Here is a 24,948-nt window from a genome sequence, read left to right as displayed (position 1 = left end):
TCGTGTGCAAAGAGGCTCTTAACACCTCTGGCAACAGATAGCCATGTCAGAGTAAACCCGGAATGATAGAGCAAGCCTTTCAAGCACCTGGAATTTGAGCAGCTTGCTGTTCACACCCTGTCAGCTTCTCACTTGCACTGCGACACCTCACCAGAGCAGCCTCCAGATTCTCAGACAGGAGCTCACTCACACTCCATGTCCATTTCCACTCCTACAGTACACATCAGCCATGACCTTTGATGGAGTACTCGTGTTATCAGAAGCCTTCAAGTATCTGCGCAAGACAAGGATCGACATCTCGCGGAGAGGCAACGCGGGAGACTGTTTGGCAAACCCAGCCGTACCTTGGGGTCAAGGGATAGACATTCAACGAGCTTTACAGCAGGTATTACACCGTCATAGGATGCCCTCAACACTGTCGGGTCAAACACTCCCAGGACAGGTACAGCACGGGGTTAGATACAGAGTAAAGCTCCCACTACATTATCCCCATCAAACACTCCCAAGACAGGTATAGCACGGGGTTAGATACAGAGTGAAGCTTCCTCTACACTGTCCCCACCAAACACTCCTAGGACAGGTACAGCACTGTTTTAGATACAGAGTAAAGCTCCCTCTACACTGTCCCCATCAAACACTCCCAGAACAGGTACAGCAGGGGGTTAGATACAGAGTAAAGCTCCCTCTACACTGTCCCCATCAAACACTTCCAGGACAGGTACAGCACGGGGTTAGATACCGAGTAAAACTTCCTCTACACTTTCCCCATCAAACACTCCCAGAACAGGTACAGCACGGGGTTAGATACAGAGTAAAGCTCCCTCTACACTGTCCCCATCAAACACTTCCAGGACAGGTATAGCACGGGGTTAGATTCAGAGTGAGGCTCCCTCTACACTGCCCCCATCAAACACTCGCAGGACAGGTATAGCATGGGGTTAGATACAGAGTAAAGCTCCCTCTACACTGTCCCCATCAAACACTCCTAGGACAGGTACAGCACGGGGTTAGATACCGAGTAAAGCTCCCTCTACACTGTCCCCATCAAACACTCCCAGGACAGGTAGAGCACAGGGTTAGATACCGAGTAAAGCTCCCTCTACACTGTCCCCATCAAACACTCCCAGGATAGGTACAGCACGGGGTTAGATACAGAGTAAAGCTCCCTCTACACTTTCCCCATCAAACACTCCCAGGACAGGTACAGCACGGGGTTAGATACAGAGTAAAGCTCACTCTACATTATCCCCATTAAACACTCCCAGGACAGGTATAGCACGGGGTTAGATACGGAGTAAAGCTCCCTCTACACTGTCCCCATCAAACACTCCCAGGACAGGTACAGTACAGGGTTAGATACAGAGTAAAGCTCCCTCTACACTGTCCCCATCAAACACTCCCAGGACAGGTACAGCACGAGGCTAAATACAGAGTAAAACTCCCTCTACACTGTCCCCATCAAACACTTCCAGGACAGGTGCAGCACGGGGTTAGATACAGAGTAAATCTCCCTCTGCACTGTCCCCATCAAACACTCCCAGGACGGGTCCAGCACGGGGTTAGATACAGAGTAAAACTCCCTCTACACTGTCCCCATCAAACACTCCCAGGATAGGTCGAGCAAAGTAGAGACAAAATAATGCTCCCTCTTCATGGTAACATTTGCTTTGTATTTGGTTGTACTCCAGGTTCGTGGTGATGGGCTGACTGGGAACATTCAATTTAATGAATACGGACATCGGACCAACTACACCGTCAATGTGTTGGAGCTGAAAAGCGATGGAATTCGAAAGGTAAATTCCTTTACTCAATACCCCCAAATCACTGGTACCTCCAAAGCATCAGTACCCTCACCCCATCCGTACCCCACATTATCTGTTCCCCGCAAACCAATTAACCACCCAGACTCCCAAACTACCTGTACAGTGAATTCACCCGTACTCTCAAATCATCAGTACCCCCCAAAACATTCTTCAAACGCCCACATTGCCCGTATCCCAGAGGCATGCAGTTGAGTTTGGAAGATATGCAGGTGGGTATGTGATTTTGAGGAGTATGGTGTTGTGGGTAGATGGAGCTGAGGGATATGGGGTGTAAGTGAGGAGGTGGGTTGTGGGATAAGGTATGATGGACAGGTGGTCTGATGGATATCCTGAGAAGGTGGGTATAAAGTGATAAGTTTGTTGAGTGTCCCTGTTGCGGTATTTTTGCAATGATAGTCTAGCGCTGTTTGTCACAGAAGGGATGATCCAATTTCAAATTTAGATGACCTCTTTATCACATTACCCTTGCTATTAATGCTGCATTTTACAGATTGGTTTTTGGAATGAAGATGACAAGTTTGTGGCGACAACAGGGGACCATCACGTTGGCAACGACACCAGTGGCATCCAGAATCGGACATACTTTGTAACGACAATCTTAGTAAGTGTTACAGCTCTGAGCATTATTAATCATTGGGTTCCTGAGTGACCAAGAACTTCTCACATTTCCAAAAGTGGGGCCAAGGCTGATGGATATAGATAAAGTAGAGAACCGCCATGGTCTGATTGAATAACAACAAGCTCACAGGACGAACCCCCACCTGGTGCCGTGGTATTCCCCCTGAGATACTTATACAATCAATACTTGCTACGAGCTCTGCATAGGGCGGGGAGTTCTCAAAGGCTTCAAGGATCATCATAACAGGAGGAGACCATTAGGCCTATTGAGTCTTGTTTTGCCATTCATAGAATCCATGGTGATCCGTACCCTAACTCCATTTGCCTGCTGTCGCTCTGCAAACCCCTCCCCAACAAAAATCTACCATAACAAAAATAAAGATGTTGGAAATCTGAAGATGAAAACAGAAAATGCGGGAAATACTCAGCAGGTCAAACAACATCAGTGGGGAGAGAAGCAGAGTTAACGTTTCAGGTCGATGGATTCTTCTGAAAGTTCAATGACCCAAAATATTAACTCTCACTCTCCAGAAACAGCGCCAGGTGTGCTGAGTGTTTCCAACATTTTCTATCTTCGGTTTCATACATCAATCAATCTCGAATGTAACATGAGGGAAGATCTTATGAGGAAAGGCTGAGGGACTTGAGGCTGTTTTCGTTAGAGAGAAGACGGTTAAGAGGTGACTTAATTGAGGCATACAAGATGATCAGAGGATTGGATAGGATGGACAGTGAGAGCCTTTTTCCTCGGATGGTGATGTCTAGCACGAGGGGACATAGCTTTAAATTGAGGGGTGATAGATATAGGACAGATGTCAGAGGTAGGTTCTTTACTCAGAGAGTAGTAAGGGTGTGGAATGCCCTGCCTGCAACAGTAGTGGACTCGCCAACACTAAGGGCATTCAAATGGTCATTGGATAGACATATGGACGATAAGGGAATAGTGTAGATGGGCTTGAGAGTGGTTTCACAGGTCGGCGCAACATCGAGGGCCGAAGGGCCTGTACTGCGCTGTAATGTTCTATGTTCTATGTTCAGTTAATCCCCAAGGTTCATCAGCTCTCTGGGAAGGGAGCTTCGGTTTTCCTCTGTGCGAACGACTGGGTGGCTTGGCCCTAATTCTGAGGTTCTGTCCCCTTGTCCAGGAGTTTCCTCACAAGAGGAAAAGGTTTCTCTGGATCGACCCTACGCACTCCTTTATCATTTAAAATTCTCCATTTAAAAGCACTAGATTCTTCAGTGACTGAAACATGAGCCCCGACGATATAAAGTTAGCACAGGACTGAGGAGTCAATATAGTCAATGCGTCAGGTGAGAGGACAGAGGCTCAAGCGGTATTTCTGAGATAGATCTCATCTGGAAGTGTTATCCCAGGTTTGCGCCAACCATTATCTCCCTCCCACCTTCCACCCTTTGCAACCTTCAAATCATCCAAAATACTGCTGCCAGTATCCTAACTCACACCAAGGCCCATTCACCAATCAAAAACCTTGCCTCCACTGGTTTATTAACACTACACACAAGATAGGTTACAGAGTAGGTATGCGACTCATGAGTACAAAGTGTTGAATCCTCTCCCTCGTCCCAGTGTCTCGCACATGGCCACTGATGTCACTGTTGTGGCATGAACTACATCACTCATTACCATGGTTGTCTCATTAACCCATTAAAAGAAGGTTGAGAGGAGGCTTGATAGAGGTATTCAAGATCCTCAGGTGTACGGACAGGGCAAACAGTGAGAAACTGTTACCAAAAGAGAAAATGCTAGAAAATCTCAGCAGGTCTGGCAGCATCTGTAGGAAGAGAAAAGAGCTCACGTTTTGAGTCCAGATGACCCTGTGTCAAAGCTGGATTTGAAACATTAGCTCTATTCTCTCCCTACAGACGTTGCCAGGCCTGCTGAGATTTTGCAGTGTTTTCTCTTTTGGTTTCAGATTCCAGCATCCGCAGTAATTTGCTTTTATCCAGTGAGAAACTGTTCCCATTCGAGCGAGCATCAGGCGCGAGAGGGCACAATCAGCTAACTTGCAAAAGGAGTAAAAGTGATGTGAGGAAAATGCTTCTCGCCCAGAGTGGTTGGAATCTGGAACAAACTTTGTCAGAGGGTGGTGGAGGCGGGTTCGATCGAGATATTCGACAGGGCATTGGATTGCTGCCTTGGAAAGAATGTGCAAAGGATAGAGAGAAGCTAAGGGAGTAGGATTGGTAGAATGCTCTTTCAGAGAGCTGGTGCAAACTGGGCTGAATGGCCTCCATCTGCACCGTAATGATTGTGATTACACTATGCACGTGGCAGATGATTCTGTCCAGCACTTCCACCTTGCCAGGCATGGTATGTTGAAAGATTCCGGCTGCTGAAGCAACCCAATATGGTTTGGCCGAAGGGTGTGATGAATGTGGTTCGCAGTTTGCACTCTTCCTCTAGTGGAAGCTGCTAGAAGCCACTGTTCACATCAAGTTTAGTGAAAATCAAGTTCCTCACTCAAGTATAAGGGTGTTTGGTAAGAGTTAATGTGGGACTGGGGAAAGGGTGCTCACAGTATGATGTAGAGAGTCACACGAGGGTAGACTGTGTATAGAGAGAATCTGAGAGAAGTTGTCATTGACACAAAACCCAGACAGTGCTATACTTTGGAGATATGTATGTAGTTGTGTGTCAGCAATAAACGGTTTATATTCAACTATGCAAGCCTCCAGACCTCTCAGTGAGACACCTAAGCAACCTTACAACTTGCTGGCTTACTTGGGTTCCTGTCTCACAATGCCTTGATTTTAATAGTCTCATCCTTGTTTTCAAACGCCTCCATGGCCGTACTCCTCCCTTTCTCTGTAAACTTCCGCACTACTCCAGTTCTGGCTTCTTCCATCTCTCCCATTTTTATCACCCCACAATTGACGGCTGTGCCTTCAGCTGGCTAGACCCGAGGGCAGCACGGTAGCACAGTGGCTAGGACAGTTGCTTCACAGCTCCAGAGTCCCAGGTTCGATTCCCGGCTTGGGTCACTGTCTGTGCGGAGTCTGCACGTTCTCCCCATGTGCGTGGGTTTCCTCCGGGTGCTCCGCTTTCCTCCACAGTCCAAAGATGTGCTGGTTAGGTGGATTGGCCATGATAAATTGCCCTTCGTGTCCAAAAAAAGGTTAGGTGGGGTTACGGGGATAGGTGGAGGTGTGGGGATAAGGTGGAGGTGTGGGCTTAGGTACGGTGCTCTTTCCTAGGGCTGGTGCAGACTCGATGGGCCAAGTGGCCTCCTTCTGCACTGTAAATTCTATGATTCTATGCTCGGATTCTCTCTCTAAAGCCCTCAATTCTACCTTTTTCCACCTTTATGATGTTCCTTGAAACCTAGCTGTTTGGCCAAGATATTAATTACCTGTGCCAATATCTCCTTATGCTGCTCGGTATGAAATTTTGTTTGATGGCACTCCTGAGCAGTAGCTTTGGAAAGTTTACTACAGTAAGGGTGCTATATAAATGCAAGTCACACACAAACCTATGGATTAACAGCAGGAGCCACTTGGCTCTTGTAACCTGCTCTGTCATTCAATAGGACCATGGCTGATCTGATTGTAACCTCGGCTCCACATTCCTGCCTGTCCCCGATAACCTTTCACCCCCTTGCTTACCAAGAATCTATCCAGCTCTGCCTTCAAAATATTCAAACATTCTGCTCCACCTCCTTTTGAGGAAGATAGTTGCAAACACCCGCCACCATCGTCTCTGTCTTAAATGGAAGACTCCTTATTATTGAAACAGTGACTGCCAGTTCTAGATTCTCCCACCAGATGAAAAATCCTCTTCACATCCGCCTTGTTGATACCCCTCAAGATCTTATGGCCGGGATTCTCCAATCCTGCGGCCAAGACCTAACGCCGGCATGAAAAGCAGCGAGAACCACTCCGGCATCAACGGTCTTCGATTGTCTGGTATTCACTCCTTCCTAGGGGTCTAGGTCGGCCCCGGAATGGTCTCCGCTGCTGCAGCCGGCGCGGCACGGCAGGCACGAGTTCGCGCATGCGCGTGGGTTCCCGTCTCCGTGCTGGCCCCCGGGCAATATGGCAGAGCACTACAGGAGCCCGGCGCGGAGGAACATAGGCCCCCGCGGAACCAGCCCGCCCGCCAATTGGGAGGCCCCGATCGTGGGCCAGGCCACTGTGGAGGCCCCCCCCCCAGGTCGGATCCCCCCGCCCCTCCACCAGGACAACCCCGCAGACAGAACTTCCAGGTCCTGCCGTGTGGAAACATACGTGACCCACGCCGGCCGAACTCGGCGGGCACTCGGCTCCTCGAGGCCCGGAGAATTGCCGGGGGGCCGCTTTACACGGCCCCCGACCGGCGCGGCGGCGATCCCGCGGGCGCCCGAGAATCGGCGAGTCGGCGTCGGGGCAGCGTGGCGCGATTCTCGCGCCTCCCCGGCGATTCTCCAACCTGGCATGGGGTCGGAGAATCCCGGCCTATATGTTTCAATCAAGCTATCTCTTACTCTTCTAAACTCCAGTGGATAGGAGCCTAGCACATCCAACCTTTCCTCATAAGAAAACCCGCCTGGTATTAGTCCAGCAAACCTTCTCTCAACTGCTTCCAACACATTTACATATTTCCTGAAATAAGGAGACCAATACTGTACACAGCACTCGAGCTGTGGTCTCACCAATGCCCTGTACAACTAAAGCATAACTTCCACAACCTCACATTCAATTCTATCACAATAAATAATAACATTCTGTTAGCTTTCCTAATGATTTGCTGTACCCACATGCAAACCTTTTGTTATACATGCACTAGGACACCCAGATCCCTCTGCATCTCAGAGCTCTGCAATCTCTCACTGTTGCGATAATATGCACATTTTTTATTCGTCCTGCCAAAATGGACAATTTCACATTTTCCCACATTGTACTCCATTGCCCACTCACCTAACCTATTTTTGTCCCTTTGCAGCCTTCTTATGTAAACCTTCACAATTTACTTTCCCACCTATCCTTGTGTCATCAGCAAATTTAGCAACTTCATCTAAGTCATTTATATAAATTGTAAAAAGTTGAGGCACCTATACTTAGTCAGTTAACTTTCTACCCATGCTAATGTGTTACACACTATACCATGAGGTTATATTATCCACAATAACCTTTGACTTGGCACTTTATCAAATCTGGAAATCTAAGTACAGTTCACCCAGCAGTTCTCTTTTATCCACAGAACATGCGACTCCTTCAAAGAGCTCCAATAAACATGGGGTTTGATTCTCCAATTCTGGGGGTATGCCGGCGTGGGAACGGTGGCATTTTACCCCAGAAACAATGGCGCAAAACGGCCACCAATTCCCCGTTTTGCTGGGGGCGAGCATCAAGGCAGCGTAGAGCACCCGGCTGTAGTTGCCGATACGGCTCGGAGAATTGCCGGGTCCTTGGCTGTGCATGCGCACGGCAGCGGCTTGCAGCGGCCGCGCCATGCTACATGGCGGAGGCTGCTCGCAGACCCAGCCCACAACACAGTGCCCCCCTTCGGCCGGCTCGTGCTCCCTGGCCCACCCCCTCCCCACAGTGCCCCCAGCCCCGAATATTGTCCCCCCCCCCCCCTGCCCACGGATCAAACCTCCCCCTACTGTTGCAGAGCTGGACTGAATCTGCAGCCACCACGCCGAGTTCCCAACGGGTGAGACCACATGCCATCGGGAACTCGGCCAGTCAGGGCGGTCATCGGGGGCAGGGGGGGGGAGGCCTCAGGATATGTCCTGGGGCCATCGAGACTTGGCGCGGCATACTCCTAAAGTACGCCGCTTTGGAAGGGGTGGAGCATCATGAAAGCAGCGCCACCCCCGATTTGGTCGGGAACTCGGATTCTCTGGCCGATCGGCGAACGTGATTTCGGAGTCGGTGACCGGAGAACCCAGCCCGTGAATTCCCTTTCACAAAACCATGTTGACTCTGCCTGTTTACCTTGAATTTATCTCAGTGCCCTGTTGTAACATCTTTAATAATAGCTTCTAACATTTTCCCTATGGCAGATGTTAAGCTAACTGACCTGTAGTTTCTGACTTTTTGTCTCCCTCCCTTTGTGAATAAAGCTATGGACATTATCTATTGTCCAATCTCATGGAACCTTCACCGAATCTACTGAATTTTGGAAAATTAAAACCGCATCGACAATCTCACTATCCCTAGGATAAAGTCCATCACGATCTGTTCCAACAATTTGCTCAGTACCACTTCCCTGGTGATTGTAATTTTATTGAGTTCCTCCCTCCTTTCTAATTCCTGATGTACAGCTATTTCTGTGATGTTACTCAGATTCTCTGTCATGGAGACCAATACAAAATACCACCTCAATTCATCTGCCAATTCCTTATTTTCCTTATTAGCTCCCAACGCTCACTTAGTTAACCATGTTCCTTTTAAATATCTGTAGAAACTCTTACTATCTGCCTTTATATTTCTAGTTCGCTGTCTCTTGTTCGCTAAATAATCCCTCCTTATTAATCTTTCAGCCATTCTTTGCCATTTTCTTATATTCTGTCCAATCTTCTGACCTGCCACACATCTTTGAGCAATTATATGCATTTTCTTTAAGTTTGATACTGTCTTTAACTTTAACCATGGATGGGGGAGTTTTTCTTTCTTGTTGCAATGTATCTATTATGTGTATTCTGAATTAGCACCTTAAATGTCTACCACTGCACCTCTATTAACCTACCTCTTAACCTAAATTGCCAGTTCCCTTTCACTAGCTCTGCTTCTATGCCCTCATAATTGCCCTTATTTAAGGTTAAAGTATTAGTCTTAGACCCACTCTTCTCTCCCTCAAACTCAATGTAAAATTCAATCACATTACGATCACTGCTGGGGCATCTTCACTATGAGATGATTAATTAATCCTATCTTGTTGTGCAAACATTGAGGGCTATTCAGTGTTTAGGGTTAACAGACTGAAAGGAAAAGGCAGTAGAGTTGAATTGTTGATTAAAGAAGATGTTGTCACAGTATTGAGAAAATATATTAGCACAGATGATGTTGAATCTGTATGGGTCGCGTTAAGAAACACCATGGGGCAAAAATCATTCATGGGTTTGGTGTTCAGACCCCCAAACTGGGAATGGTAATGTTGGAAGTAGCATTAAACAGGAAATCAGAGATGCATGTGATGAAGGAACATCTGTGATTATGGATGACTTTAATCTGCATATAGATTTGAGGGTGAGTCAAATTAGTCACCGTACAATAGAGGAGGAATTTCTGGAGTGTATACGAAATGGTTTTCTGAACCAATACGTTGAGGAACCAACAAGGGAAAAGGCCATCTTAGACTGGCTGTTGTGCAATGAAAAATGATTAGTTGGCAATCTAGTTGTGAGAGAACCCTTGGGGACAAGTGACCATAATATGATAGAATTATTTATCAAGGTGGATAGTGAGAGGGCGGCATGTAGCGCAGTGGATAGCACTGGGACTGCGGCGCCGAGGACCCGGGTTCGAATCCCGGCCCTGAGTCACTGTCCATGTGGAGTTTGCACATTCTCCCCATGTCTGCGTGGGTTTCACCCCCACAACCCAAAAGATGAGCAGGGTAGGTGGATTGGCCACGCTAAATTGCCCCTTAATTGGAAAAAAAAATAATTGGGTACTCCAAATTTTAAAAAAAAGGTGGATAGTGAGGTAGTTGATTCTAAGACCAGAGCCCTGAACCTCAATAAAGGTAACTATGACGGTGTGGGGCATGAGCTGACTATGACGGACTGGGAAACATTACTGAAAGGAAAGATAACGGACAGGCAATGGCAGGCACTCGAGGAACGAATAGGTGAACTCCAAAAGTTGTTATTCCTATTTGGCACAAGAGTAGAAAGGGAACCATGGCCAAACCATGGCTTACAAGGGAAGTTAGAGATAGTATTAGATTCATGGAAGGAGCATACAAATTGCCAAGGTAAAGCAATAGATCTGAGGATTAGGAACAGTTTAAAATTCAGCAAAGGCAGAACAAGGGATTGATTAAGAAGGGGACAATAGAATATGAAAGTATGCTAGTGGGGAACATAAAAACTAACGGGGGACAAAGAGATGGCTGAGGAACTAAAGTTGTACTTTCCTTCTGTCTTCACAAAGGAAGACATGAATAATGTACCAGAAGGTCTGAGAAACACAAATTTTAGTGAGGAGCGAAAGGAAATCGAGAAACGGTTTGGGGGAAATTGATGGAATTAAAGGCTGTTAAATCTCCAGGGTCTGATCATCTTCATCCGAGAGTATTTAAGGAAGTGGCCCTAGAAATAGTAGGTCCATTTTCATTTCCCAAAATTCTTTCGACTCTGGAGTGGTTCCTACAGATTGGAGAGTAGCTAGTGTAAGCCCGCTATTCAAAATATGGGTACAGAGAAAACAGAACTCTCGACCAGTTAGCCTAACGTCGGTAGCGGGGAAGCTGATAGAGTCAATTATCAAGGATTTTATCGCTCAGCATTTGGAAAACTGAGGGGTGTTAAGCCAAAGTCAGCATGGATTTACGAAAGGGAAATCAGGTTTGACAAATCTACTGGAATTCATTGAGGATGTAACTAGTAAAGTTCACCAAAGAGCACCAGTGGATGTGATGTACTTAGACTTTCATAAGGCCCTTCAACAAGGTCTCACATAGCAGATTAATATGTAAAGTTAAAGCGCATGGGATTGTGGGTAGTGTCTTGAGATGATTGGAAAGTTTGTTCGCAGACAGGAACGAAAGAGTAGGAATAAACGGGTCTTTTTCTGAATGGCAGGCAGTGACTAGTGGGGTACCACAGGGTTCTGGATTGGGATCCCAGATGTTCACATTATATAGTAATGATTTGGACGAGGGAACTAAACGTATTATCTCCAAATTTACAGATGATAGAAAGCTGGGTGGGAGGGTGAGCTGTGAGGAGGATGCAGAGATGTTTCAGCGGAATTTGGACAGGCTGAGTGAGTGGGCACATGCATGGCAATTGCAGTATAATGTGGATCAATGTGAGGTTACCCACTTCGATAGCAAAAATAGGAAGGCAGATTATTACTTGAATGGGTGTAAATTGAGAGAGATGGGCATTCAACAAAACCTGGGTGTCCTCGTGCATTAGTCACTGAACGCAAGTGCGCAGGTACAGCAGGCAGTAATGAAGGCAAATGCTTTGAGAGGTTTTGAGTATAGGAATAGAGATGTCTTGCTGCAATTATACAGGGCCTTGGTGAGGCCACACCTGGAGTACTGTGTGCAGTTTTGGTCTCCTTATGTAAGGAAGGATGTTCTTGCTGTAGAGGGAGTGCAGTGAAGGTTTACCAGGCTGATTCCTGGGATGGCGGGACTGTCATATGAGGAGAGATTAAGTCGGTTGGGATTATATGCATTGGAGTTTAGAAGAGTGAGAGGGGATCTATTAGAAACTTACAAAATTCTAACAGGATTAGACATGGTAGATTCAGAACAAATGTCCCTGATGGTGGGGGAGTCCAGAACGAGGGGTGATAGTTTGAGGATAAGGGGTAAACCTTTTAGGACTGAGGTGAGGAGAAATTTCTTCACCCAGAGAGTGGTAAATCGGTGTAATTCACTACCAGAGAAAGTAGTTGAGGCCAAAATGTTGTGTGATTTCAAGAAGGAATTAGATATAGCTCTTGGGGCTAAAGGGATCAAGGGATATGCGGGGGAGGCGGCATCAGAGTATTAAATTTGCTGATCAACCATGACCATAATGAATGACAGAGCAGACTCGAAGGGCTGAATGGTCTCCTGCTTCTATTTTCTATGTATGTTTATATGAATGATAATCACCATGTCTTTCTGACAAGCTCCCATTATTTATTCTATGATACCCCATCCGACTGTGTGGTTATTGTTAGGGGGCCTGTACACCTCTCCCGCAGGTGACTTCTGCCTTTATCATTCCGCATTGGTACCCAAACCACTTCTATATCCTGGTTTCCGGAACTTAGGTCATCCTTGCTAACGCTGTCTTTAATTGACAGAACCACCCCTCTACCTTTTCCTAGCTTCCTGTCCTTCTTAAATGTCACATACCCAAGTCAAAACCTATGCCATCCCGCGGCCGTGTCCCTGTGATGGCTCTTAGATCATACTTGTTTATCTCAAACCGCATCACAGTTCATCTATTTTGTGTCAAATGCTCCGTGCATTCAGATACCAAGCCTTGTTATTGTTGAGATGCACATCTGGGGCGAAATTCTCCGGTATCGGCGCGATGTCCGCCGACTGGCGCCAAAAACGGCGTGAATCAGTCGGGCATCGCGCCGCCCCAAAGGTGCGGATCCTACGCATCTTGGGGGGCCCAGCCCCAACCTTGAGGGGCTAGGCCCACGCCGGACTAATTTCCGCCCCGCCAGCTGGCGGAAAAGGCCTTTGGTGCCCCGCCAGCTGGCACGGAAATGACATCTCCGGGCGGCGCATGCGCAGGAGCGTTAGCGGCCGCTCACGGCATTCCCGCGCATGCGCAGTGGAGGGAGTCTCTTCCGCCTTCGCCATGGTGGAGACCGTGGCGAAGGTGGAAGGAAAAGAGTGCCCCCACGGCACAGGCCCGCCCGCGGATTGGTGGGCCCCGATCGCGGGTCAGGCCACCGTGGGGGCACCCCTGGGGCCAGATCGCCCTGCGCCCCCCCCCCCAGGACCCCGGTGCCTGCCCGCGCCGCCTTGTCCCACCGGTAAGAGAGGTGGTTTAATCCACGCCGGCGGGACAGGCATCCTAGTAGGCATCTGGGCCGGAGAATCGGGGGGGCCGCCAACCGGCGCGATTCCCGCCCCTGCCGAATCTCCGGTGCCGGAGAATTGGGCAACCGGCGGGGGCGGGATTCACGCCATCCCCCGGCGATTCTCCGACCCGGCGGGGGGTCGGAGAATCTCGCCCCTGATGCTGAATAATGGAAGTCCATTGTGAAATCCATTTGAAAAAAGCCACATCAACAAATCATGAGAAACTTTCACTCGAACTGAGAGTTCTTTGGAGTGTAGGTGGATAGGCGGGGTTTGTGTGCTAAAAGGGGATCTTTGGGCTTTCCTGGGGCCAGGCAAGTGGGAAAGGGACCCGGGCGGGGGCCTCCACGCTGGCCGGTTTAAGCCGGCCAGTGAACGGGAGTGAGGTGGGGGGAGGGGCTGCGGCCATCGGAGCCTGGCAGAACAGAGTCCGAGTGGTCTAGCCGGGGTGGAAAGTTGGGGGGGAAGGAACCGAGGGTAGGGGGAGGAGTTTTACAAGAGGCAGTGGACGGGAGGAGCTGGAGACCTGGGGTGTGGGGGGTGGGGGGGTGGGAGCTGTGTAAGATTAAGGGTGACTACGGGTAATCCCTGATTCCTTTTTGTCATTTGTTTATGGAAACATGCGGGTTGAGGTTTGGGGGTTGGTGGGTCGATGGGATCGTTGTTATTATGGGGACTGACATATCTTGCTGATTATTGTTTATCGTTGATGGATGTAAATGTGGGAGAAAATGTGAAAATGGAGGAGGATAAAAAAAATAAAAAATAATCATGAGAAAATCTCTAGCTTCAAATCATTTTTCTCATGTTCGAACAGGACAAACAATCCTTTCAGACACCATCAAAATTTAAGCGCAGGTTTAAGAACCTGGTAGTCAAGCTCTTTATTTCCATCGGGGACTAATGCTAACTCTAACAAAATACAATTAACATTGGCAGTATAGCTCAGACCTTCTGGCCTTACACAGTTTGGAGACCAACACAAATAGTTTACGGGATGGGAACCTCAGGTGTTTGTAGCAAGCCCTGAGGGTCACGATCTTACACCCAGTCTCATACGCCCTGGGAGTGAGGCGAGGGCAGTCTGGTCATTTCCCGCTTGTTTGTAGCCAGTGATGTGAATGAGACCGCTCGAGATATGTGACCCATAGAATGAGTTCCATCAACAGGAGAAATCCATGGAAGAGGGACGTTAAGCTGTGCACAGTAAAATCCCTTGGTAAATAGCAAAGAATCATTATTGAGGGATGAATAGGTTAAAGGTTTCACTTTCAAGAACTAGGCGTTGGTTCAGACTGGGGAATACGATAGCAAATAATTCAATCATACGAACAAAGGAAATACGATCAGGAGACGGCCAGGTGGTTCCTTCCGTCTACTCCACCATTCAATAAGTTCTGGGCTGAATTCCCACATCCACTTTCCCACGTTATTCCCATTTCCCTTGAATGCCTTGATGTCCAAAATTCTATCTCTCTAAACATTGCAGATGCAACATCTGAGCATCCGCGACCCTCTATGTAGAGAATTCCAAGGATTTACAACCCTCTGGGTGAAGAAATTTCTCTTCTCAGTCCTAAACCTAATTGAATGGCGGACCAGACTCAATGGGCCGAATGGCCTACATCTGCTGCTACATCTTATAGACTTACAGATTTAAATGGCCGACTCCCTATCGCGAGGCTGCATCTCTGAGCTCTAGGTAAAACAATTCCTCAGGATCTACATCCTCTCATATTTTATGTTCTGTAATGGTACCCCCTGTCATTCTTCTAAACCCGAGAGAGGATAGGCCCATTCTACTCACTCTCTCCACCTCCTCACCCCAGGGATCAATCTGGTGAACTTTTGATGTACCTTCTCTCAGGCAAGAATACCCTTCCTTGGGTAAGGGGGTTGAAACGGTGCACTGTATCCCTGGTGTGGTCGAATCTAAACCCTGTATAATTACAAAAATACATCCTGACATTTACGGCCCAACCTCCTGACAATTAAGGCCTTCAAACCATCTGCCTTTCTGATTTATTTTTATTGTACCGACATATTAACTTAGTTGTTTATATACAAGGACTCCCACGTCCTAATATCTCCCAGTCGCTCACCATTTAAAAACATGGGCTGGGTGTCTCCAATCCCGCGGCCAAGTTCTGGTGCCAGCGTGAAAAGCGGCGTGAGCCACTCCGGCGTCAACGGGCCTCCACGTGCAGGTATTCACCCCTTCCTAGGGGCCAATAGGGTGCCGGAGTGGTGTACGCAGCTCCGGCGCCTGAAGGCCGGCGTGCCACGGCCGGCACAAGTTCGCGCATGCGCACCACGGCTGGCGTGATTCCGCGCATGCGCATGCGTTCCCGTCTCCGCGCCAGCCCCCGGGCAATATGGCGGAGCACAACAGGGGCCCGGCGCAGAGAAACATAGGCCCCCCCCATGGAACTAGCTCGCCCGCCAATCGGCAGGCCCTGATCGCGGGCCAGGCCATGGTGGAGGCCCCCCCCCCCCGGGGTCGGATCCCCCCCCCCACCCCCCCCCCCCCCAACCCCCCCCCACCCCCCCCCCCCCCCCCCCCCACCAGGACAGCCCGCGCAGGCAGAACTCCAAGGTCCTGCCGGGTAGGACCATACATAACCCACGCCAGCAGGACTCGGCTGAACTCGATGGGCACTCGGCCCGTCGAGGCCCGGAGAATCGCCAGGGGGGCCCGCTTTCAACGGCCCCCGACCGCGCGGCGGCAGTCCCGCAGGCGCCCGGGAATCGGCGGCCCGGCATCAGAGCGGCGGCACTTGATTCCCGCGCCACCACCCCCCTCCCCCTCCCCCCCCCCGCTAATTCTCGGACCCGGCACGGGGTCGGAGAATCCCGGCCATGTTATTTTCTATTCTTCCTATCCAAGTGAAGTGAATAATTTTGGACTTCCTCATCTGTCACCTTCTTGGCCAATTACTTAGCTGGTCGATATCTCTGAGCGACCTCTTTGTAACCTCTTCACATCTTGCTTCCCCTCGATCTTAAAATAACCATTTGGTCTGTGGCAGTCACTGGCTGGGTGAATGCAGATACCCAGTGCACACAGAGCAAGTTTGATCCTGGATTTCGTTATTCTGACAGACCTGTCTGACCAGCTGAGACTTTTCAGCGTTTTCTCTTTTTAGTTCGGATTCCAGCGTCCGCAGTAATTTGCTTTTACCTTTTTGGGCCACTCGACTCCAGGAGTCCGACCGGTATGGAGCATAGCTGCAAACCACACCCGCTGTGATGGCTCACAGTCGAGGCTCTAGATTAGATTTATTGGAAATATATCGCCGTTCCTTCACAGTGCTGGGTCAATATCCTGCAGCTCTCTCCCTAACAGCACTGGGGGTGTACCTACACCACATAGACTGCAATGATCCAAGAAGGCAGCTCACCACCATCTTTTCAAGGGGCGATTAGGGATGGCCAATAAATGGTCAGCAATGCCCGTGAATGAATAAAAACAAAACACGCCAATACCGGCCAGTTGGGTGAGCAGCTGCATGCCGAGGAGGAGAATCAGGGGGGTTAGGGGGGGTCGGTGATGTTGGATGAATGATTAAATTATCAAATGGTGCTTACCTGTTGACTTTGTGCTTTGCGTCTGCAGGAACCCCCTTATGTGATGCTGAAAAAAAATCACGAACAGCTGGAGGGCAATGATAAATACGAGGGTTACTGCGTAGAGCTGGCCGCAGAGATCGCCAAACACGTGGGCTTCAAGTACAAGCTTGCAATCGTGGCAGACGGAAAATATGGGGCGAGGGATCCGGATTCGAAAGTGTGGAATGGGATGGTCGGAGAGCTCGTTTATTCAGTGAGTTTCAAGCACCTGAGTCATTGACTGCCATGGTCTGTGTTCTGTACCATACCCGGGCTAGTCGTGTAACGTCCTTGTGGTGTACTTTGATGAAACATTAAGGGGCCTCCAAACACAAAGACGGTCGACAGAAACACATTCGCAATAGCACTGAGTGTCCCCGAGCAACCTGACTGGTGTCGAAGGAACCATTCCCGGTTTAAGATGACTGACATCACTGACAGTCTGGACAAGGGATGAGAAAATAGTCAACATAGGAAGAAATGCATAGTCGGGCAGGACCAGACTGAAAGGATGGGTCTACTGGGACAGTCCTGTTTGTGGATTTTGGGAAGGAGGTAGAAGCGGGCTGTGTGGGATTGGAGACCATGAGTTTGGAGGCTGCGGAGGGAAGATCTCCAGAGGAGGTGAGGTCAGTGACAGCCCTGGAAATAATGGCGCGTATTCAGTCGTGGGATCATGGTCTAAGGAGAGATAGGAGGAAGCTGGAGAGTTGGCGCTCAGCCTCTGTGAGGTAGAGGTCAGTACGCCAGACAATAACATCAGGAGATTTGATCGCAAAGTCAGTGTTCGTCTTGAGAGAACGGAGCACATGTCCAGGAGGTGACAGAAGCTCTGACAAAGAGTCGTACAGACTCTAATAAATGTTAACTCTGATTCTCTGAAAATGCCACCAGACCGGCAAACTTTCCCAACATTTACTGTTTCTGTTTTGTTTCATCTGTAGAAATCCACTTTCATTTGTATTGCGAAGCCCAGGTGAAGGATTGAGATTCAGTGTACGCACACACTCCAGAGTGTACTGAAAGGGAGCCCAGCGTACCGGGGGAGCCGAGCGTACAGGGGGAACCCGGCGTACAGGGGGAGCCCAGTCATGTGTGTGCAGAGAGAGCCCAGCCCTGTGTGTGCAGAGAGAGCCCAGCCCTGGGTGTGCAGAGGGAGCCCAGCCCTGTGTGTGCAGAGGGAGCCCAGCCCTGGGTGTGCAGAGGGAGCCCAGCCCTGTGTGTGCAGAGGGAGCCCAGCCCTGTGTGTGCAGAGGGAGCCCAGCCCTGTGTGTGCAGAGGGAGCCCAGCCCTGTGTGTGCAGAGGGAGCCCAGCCCTGTGTGTGCAGAGGGAGCCCAGCCCTGTGTGTGCAGAGGGAGCCCAGCCCTGTGTGTGCAGAGGGAGCCCAGCCCTGTGTGAGTGATGCGCAATCAATTACACTCAAGACGAAGTGATTCATAACTGAGGCTTTAATCTACTCGAACCTGTTCCCCAGCAGCTTCGGTACAGAAAGTGAAGGCTGCTGGGACGGCACCATCTCTTCTCCTCTGCCTTCAGGGCTGAGCTACGTAATACAACCAATGGTAGACTCCTGGGTCTAACCAATGGTCATCAGCATCTCAGGTACCGCAATACCTGGTACTACCACATTCACCCCCTGTTAAAAAAGAGTCCGGCGGGGGTGGTGGCCAGCGGTAACAGTCACATGGTATGACAAGGTATGGAGGTACCGTGCTGTCGAGATATTTACAAAGTTCAGAGTTAAAGTCAGAGCGAAGCAATCAGTCGATCGGGTGGCCTGGTCGTCCTTCTGGAGCGTCTGGGCTTCGGTGGTGATTCTGGTGGGTGTCCCGGTGGTTGCGACTCCAGGAGCGTGATTTTGTCCTCCCTGGCAGCTTCGTCACCCCTAGGCGGTGCTGTTGGGGCAAAAGATTGACACGGTGGGGGGGGGTGCCTGTAGGGGGCGTCGGTGGGTGGGATGGCCTAGGCAGGAGCGGCGGGAGGACCGACCCCCCAGTGAGGTGCTGTGGGGGAAATGGTTCGGGGGCACATGGGGGTCTGGCGGGTGCCAGGTCCCGAAGGGAGACTGTATCTTGCCGGCCGTCAGGGAACGCCATGTAGGCATACTGGGGGTTAGCGTGCAGCAGGTGGACCTTCTCGACCAACGGGTCCGACTTGTGCGCCTGCACGTGCTTCCGAAGCAGGATGGGTCCTCGTGTCGTTAGCCAGGTTGAGAGCAAGGTCCCGGAGGAGGAATTCCTGGGGAAAACAAGGAGACATTCATGAGGTATCTGATTTGTGGTTGTACAGAGCAGCGACCGGATGGCGTGGAGGGCCATCGGGAGGACCTCATGCCAGCGGGAGACTGGGAGATCCCTGGACCGTAGGGCCAGCAGGACGGTCTTCCACCCCGTTCCATTCTCCCTCTCTACCTGCCCGTTTCCCCTGGGGTTGTAACTGGTCATCCTGCTCGAGGCGATGCCCTTGCTGAGCAGGAATTTACGCAGTTTGTCGCTCATAAAGGAGGACCCCCTATCACTGTGTATGTACGCAGGGAAACCGAACAGTGTAAAGATACCCTGGAGGGCTTTGATGACGGTGGTTGCGGTCATGTCTGGGCAGGGGATGGCGAATGGGAACCGGGAGTACTCGTCAATCACGTTCGGGAAATACGCGTTGCGGTCGGTGGAGGGGAGGGGGCCTTTGAAATCCATCCTGAGGCACTCAAAAGGACGGGAAGCCTTTATCAGGTGCACCCTCTCTGGCCGGTAGAAGTGCGGTCTGCACTCTGCGCAGATTTGGCAGTCCCTGGTGACTGACCTGACCTCCTCGATGGAGTAGGGCAGGTTGCGGGTCTTGACAAAATGGAAAAAGCGAATGACCCCCGGGTGGCAGAGGTCCTCGTGGAGGGATCGGAGGCGGTCCACTTGTGCAGTGGCACAAGTGCCGCGGGACAGGGCATCAGGAGGCTCGTTGAGCTTCCCCGGACGTTACAAGATCTCGTAGTTGAAGGTGGAGAGTTCTATCCTCCACCGCAAGATCTTGTCGTTTTTAATCTTGCCCCGCTGTGCATTATCGAACATGAAGGCAACCGACCGTTGGTCCGTGAGGAGAGTGAATCTCCTGCTGGCCAGGTAATGCCTCCAATGTCGCACAGCTTCTACTATGGCTTGTGCCTCTTTTTCGACCGAGGAATGGCGAATTTCGGAAGCATTGAGGGTACGGCAGAAGAAGGCCATGGGTCTGCCCGCTTGGTTGAGGGTGGCCGCCAGAGCTACGTCGGACGCATCGCTCTCGACCTGGAAGGGGAGGGACTCGTCGATGGTGCGCATCGTGGCCTTTGCAATGTCTGTTTTGATGCGGATGAAGGCCTGGCGGGCCTCCGTCGACAGGGGGAAGGTTGTGGACTGGATTAGGGGTCGGGCTTTGTCTGCGCAGTTGGAGACCCACTGTGCGTAATAGCTGAAGAACCCGAGGCAGCGCTTCAAGGCCTTGGGGCAGTGAGGGAGGGGGAACTCCATAAGGGGACGCATGCGCTCAGGGTCGGGGCCTATAACTTCACTTCGCACTACGTAGCCTAGAATGGCTAGACGGTCGGTGCTAAACACACATTTATCCTTATTGTATGTCAGATTAAGGATTTTCACGGTATGGAGGAATTTGCAGAGGTTGGTGTCGTGGTCCTGCTGGCCATGGCCGCAGATGGTGACGTTATCCAGATACTGTGTGCAGAGAGAGCCCAACCCTGTGTGTGGTGAGAGAGCCCAGTCCTGTGTGTGGTGAGAGAGCCCAGTCCTGTGTGTGGAGAGAGAGCACAGTCCTGTGTGTGCAGAGGGAGCCCAGTCCTGTGTGTGCAGAGGAAGCCTAGTCCTGTGTGTGCAGAGGGAGCCCAGTCCTGTGTGTGCAGAGAGAGCCCAGCCCTGTATACACAGAGAGCCCAGCCCTGTGTGTGCAGAGAGAGCCCAGCCCTGTGTGTGCAGAGAGAGCCCAGTCCTGTGTGTGGAGAGAGAGCCCAGTCCTGTGTGTGGAGAGAGAGCCCAGTCCTGTGTGTGCAGAGGGAGCCCAGTCCTGTGTGTGCAGAGGAAGCCTAGTCCTGTGTGTGCAGAGGGAGCCCAGTCCTGTGTGTGCAGAGAGAGCCCAGCCCTGTATACACAGAGAGCCCAGCCCTGTGTGTGCAGAGAGAGCCCAGCCCTGTGTGTGCAGAGAGAGCCCAGTCCTGTGTGTGGAGAGAGAGCCCAGTCCTGTGTGTGGAGAGAGAGCCCAGTCCTGTGTGTGCAGAGGGAGACCAGTCCTGTGTGTGTGCAGAGAGAGCCCAGTCCTGAGTGTGCAGAGAGAGCCCAGTCCTGAGTGTGCAGAGAGAGCCCAGTCCTGTGTGTGGAGAGAGAGCCCAGTCCTGTGTGTGGAGAGAGAGCCCAGTCCTGTGTGTGCAGAGGGAGACCAGTCCTGTGTGTGTGGAGAGAGAGCCCAGTCCTGTGTGTGCAGAGGGAGACCAGTCCTGTGTGTGTGCAGAGAGAGCCCAGTCCTGTGTGTGCAGAGAGAGCCCAGTCCTGAGTGTGCAGAGGGAGACCAGTCCTGTGTGTGTGCAGAGAGAGCCCAGTCCTGTGTGTGCAGAGAGAGCCCAGTCCTGAGTGTGCAGAGGGAGCCCAGCCCTGTGTAGCGAGCCCAGTGCTGTGTACAGAGGGAGCCTATTCCTGTACACAGAGGGAGCCCAGTCCTGTATACGCAGGGAGCTCAGTCATGTATACAGAGGGGGCTCGGTCCTGTATACAGAGGGAGCCTCATTCTGTATACAGAGGGAGCCCAGTCCTGTATACAGAGGGAGCCCACTCCTGTATACACAGGGAGTTCAGTCCTGTATACAGAGGGAGCCCAGTCCTGCATACAGAGGGAGCCTAGTCCTGTATACAGAGGGAGCCCAGTCCTGTATATAGAGGAAGCCCAATCCTGTATACAGAGGGAGCCCAGTCCTGTATACAGAGGGAGCCCAGTCCTGTATACTGAGGGAGCCCAGTCCTGTATACAGAGGGAGCCCAGTCCTGCATACAGAGGAGGCCCAGCCCAGTTTACACAGGGAGCCCAGCCCTGTATATAGAGGGAGCCTATCCCAGTATACACAGGGAGCCCAGTCCTGTATACAGAGGCAGCCCAGTCCTGTATACAAAGGGAGCCCAGTCCTGAATACAGAGGGAGCCCAGTCCTGTATGTAGAGGGAGCCCAGCCCTGTATACAGAGGCAGCCCAGTCCTGTATACTGAGGGAGCCCAGTCCTGTATACAGAGGGAGCCCAGTCCTGCATACAGAGGGAGCCCAGCCCAGTTTACACAGGGAGCCCAGCCCTGTATATAGAGGGAGCCTATCCCAGTATACACAGGGAGCCCAGTCCTGTATACAGAGGCAGCCCAGTCCTGTATACAAAGGGAGCCCAGTCCTGAATACAGAGGGAGCCCAGTCCTGTACACACAGGGAGCCCAGTCCTGTATACACAGGGAGCCCAGTCCTGTATACAGAGGGAGTCCAGCCCTGTAAACACAGGGAGCCCAGTTCTGTATACACAGGGAGCCCAGTCCTGTATACACAGAGAGCTCTGTCCTGTATACACAGGGAGCTCTGTCCTGTATACACAGGGAGCTCTGTCCTGTATACACAGGGAGCCCAGCCCTGTATATAGAGGGAGCCCAGCCCAGTATACACAGGGAGCCCAGCCCTGTATATAGAGGGAGCCCAGCCCAGTATACACAGGGAGCCCAGCCCAGTATACACAGGGAGCCCAGTCCTGTATACACAGGGAGGCCAGTCCTGTATACACAGGGAGGCCAGCCCTGTATACACAGGGAGCCCAGTCCTGTATACACAGGGAGCCCAGTCCTGTATACACAGGGAGTCCAGTCCTGTAGACGCAGGGAGCCCAGTCCTGTATACACAGGGAGCCCAGTCCTGTATACACAGGGAGCCCAGTCCTGTATACATAGGGAGCCCAGTCCTGTATACACAGGGAGCCCAGTCCTGTATACAGAGGGAACTCAGTCCTGTATACAGAGGGAGCTTAGTCCTGTATACACAGGGAGGTCAATCCTGTATACATAGGGAGGTCAATCCTGTATACATAGGGAGCCCAATCCTGTATACAGAGGGAGCCCAGTCCTGTATACAGAGGGAGCTCAGTCCTGTATACACAGGGAGGTCAATCCTGTATACATAGGGAGGTCAATCCTGTATACAGAGGGAGCCCAGTCCTGTATACAGAGGGAGCCCAGTCCTGTATACAGAGGGAGCTCAGTCCTGTATACACAGGGAGGTCAATCCTGTATACATAGGGAGCCCAATCCTGTATACAGAGGGAGCCCAGTCCTGTATACAGAGGGAGCTCAGTCCTGTATACACAGGGAGGTCAATCCTGTATACATAGGGAGGTCAATCCTGTATACAGAGGGAGCCCAGTCCTGTATACAGAGGGAGCTCATTGTACAGTGTACAGCAGTGATTTCTGGATAGTTTAAGCAGCTGAGCAGACAGCTACTTAACACATCTCACACTAAATGTAACTTCAAACAAAAAGACCCAGTCACAATGTTGTGACATTATTTATTTGATTACTAATAAGCTTAACAACCTTTGACAACCAATTTTCTCTCCATCTGCCGCCTGTAGCAAGACTACTTTCAGAGCACAGTTGAAAGTGGTACTACAGTATTCGGAGCTTCGTGGCTGAGATAATCCCTCAGTTATACCAGGGATGGGTGAAATGTACCAGCCAATCAAAGGTGTCACCATCCCAAAAATGTATGAGATTTACCCCTTGTCTCACACCAGTCTGTCCACACACGCAACAATATGGCACTTGAGACTCCTAAATATTACCTGAAAATTAAGGACTATTTGAGAATGATGGGTCCATGGACTTTTGATATTCCCATATCAATTAACAAGATGAAAGAAGCAGAAAATAATTAGGTGAGACAGTCGATAAAAAAGCAAACCCTGAGGGTGAGGAGAATGACTTTACACAGCGAGTGGTCTGCAGGACACAGCCACCATGGCAGTGTTTCCAGTTGAATGGGTTGAACTGGTACCAGTTGTCAACTGGGAGGTTAAATCAGCTTGCCCCGGTTCAGCTTGTATTCAGTTGGGTTGGTCACAGCAGAGCCAGTCAAAGTGACGAATTACTGAGGGTGTGCTCTATTGTCCAAAGAACAGAACTGAAGGAGTGCTGCAATGTCGGAGGGTCAGTACTGAAGGAGTGCTGCACTGTCAGAGGGTCAGTACTGAAGGAGTGCTGCAATGTCGGAGGGTCAGTGCTGAGGGAGTGCTGCACTGTCAGAGGGTCAGTACTGAAGGAGAGCTGCACTGTCAGGGTCAATACTGAGGGAGTGCTGCAATGTCGGAGGGTCAGTACTGAGGGAGAGCTGCACTGTCAGAGGATCAGTACTGAAGGAGAGCTGCACTGTCAGAGGGTCAATACTGAGGGAGTGCTGCAAGGTCGGAGGGTCAGTACTGAGGGAGTGCTGCACTGTCAGAGGGTCAGTACTGAGGGAGTGCTGTACTGTCAGAGGGTCAGGACTGAGGGAGTGCTGCACTGTCAGAGGGACAGTACTGAGGGAGTGCTGCACTGTCAGAGGGACAGGACTGAGGGAGTGCTGCACTGTCAGAGGGACAGTACTGAGGGAGTTCTGCACTGTCAGCAGATCAATACTGTGGGAGTGCTGAAAAGTCAGAGGGACAGTACTGAGGGAGTGCTGCACTGTCAGAGGGACAGTACTGAGGGAGTGATGCACTGTCAGAGGGTCAGTACTGAGGGAGTGCTTCACTGTCAGAGGGACAGTATTGAGGGAATGCTGCATTGTCAGAGGGACAGTACTGAGGGAGTGCAGCACTGTCAGAGGGACAGTACTGAGGGAATGCTGCATTGTCAGAGGGTCAGTACTGAGGAAGTGCTGCACTGTCAGAGGGTCAGTACTGAGGGAGTTCTGCACTGTCAGAGGGGTAGTTCTGAGGGAGTGCTGCACTGTCAGAGCGGCAGTACTGAGGGAGTGCTCCACTGTCAATGGGTCAGTACTGAGGGAGTGCTTCACTGTCAGAGGGGCAGTTCTGAGGGAGTTCTGCACTGTCAATGGGTCAGTACTGAGGGAGTGCTGCACTGTCAGAGGGTCAGTACTGAGGGAGTGCTTCACTGTCAGAGGGGCTGTACTGAGGGAGTGCTGCACTGTC

The 24,948-nt window shown here is 50.8% G+C and overlaps 1 protein-coding gene and 1 long non-coding RNA gene across 6 annotated transcripts in view; one reads left to right on the top strand and one right to left on the bottom strand.

Moving 5' to 3' along the window:
- LOC140427122 (glutamate receptor 1-like) overlaps nucleotides 1-24,948 on the top strand; it is a 310,380-nt gene that overhangs the window by 150,125 nt on the left and 135,307 nt on the right. For all 5 annotated transcript variants that reach the window (XR_011948394.1, XM_072512660.1, XM_072512659.1 and 2 more), the window contains exons 7-10: nucleotides 218-385; nucleotides 1,689-1,793; nucleotides 2,314-2,424; nucleotides 16,772-16,978. Coding sequence is in view for 4 of the 5 variants with exons in the window: in XM_072512660.1 (XP_072368761.1) it covers nucleotides 218-385; nucleotides 1,689-1,793; nucleotides 2,314-2,424; nucleotides 16,772-16,978 (591 nt within the window). In the remaining variant the exon portion in view is untranslated. The remainder of the gene's footprint in view (nucleotides 1-217; nucleotides 386-1,688; nucleotides 1,794-2,313; nucleotides 2,425-16,771; nucleotides 16,979-24,948) is intronic.
- The window catches only part of LOC140427125 (uncharacterized), a 108,634-nt gene continuing 101,897 nt past the window's right edge, over nucleotides 18,212-24,948 (bottom strand). Inside the window, exon 3 of the long non-coding RNA XR_011948397.1 lies at nucleotides 18,212-19,003. This is a non-coding gene — a long non-coding RNA (uncharacterized lncRNA). The remainder of the gene's footprint in view (nucleotides 19,004-24,948) is intronic.

The sequence above is a fragment of the Scyliorhinus torazame genome, chromosome 7 (genome assembly GCF_047496885.1).
Source record: "Scyliorhinus torazame isolate Kashiwa2021f chromosome 7, sScyTor2.1, whole genome shotgun sequence".
Classification (NCBI taxonomy): domain Eukaryota; kingdom Metazoa; phylum Chordata; class Chondrichthyes; order Carcharhiniformes; family Scyliorhinidae; genus Scyliorhinus; species Scyliorhinus torazame.
The sequence above is the reverse complement of the archived record's forward strand: the minus strand, read 5'-3'. Positions and strand labels throughout refer to the sequence as shown.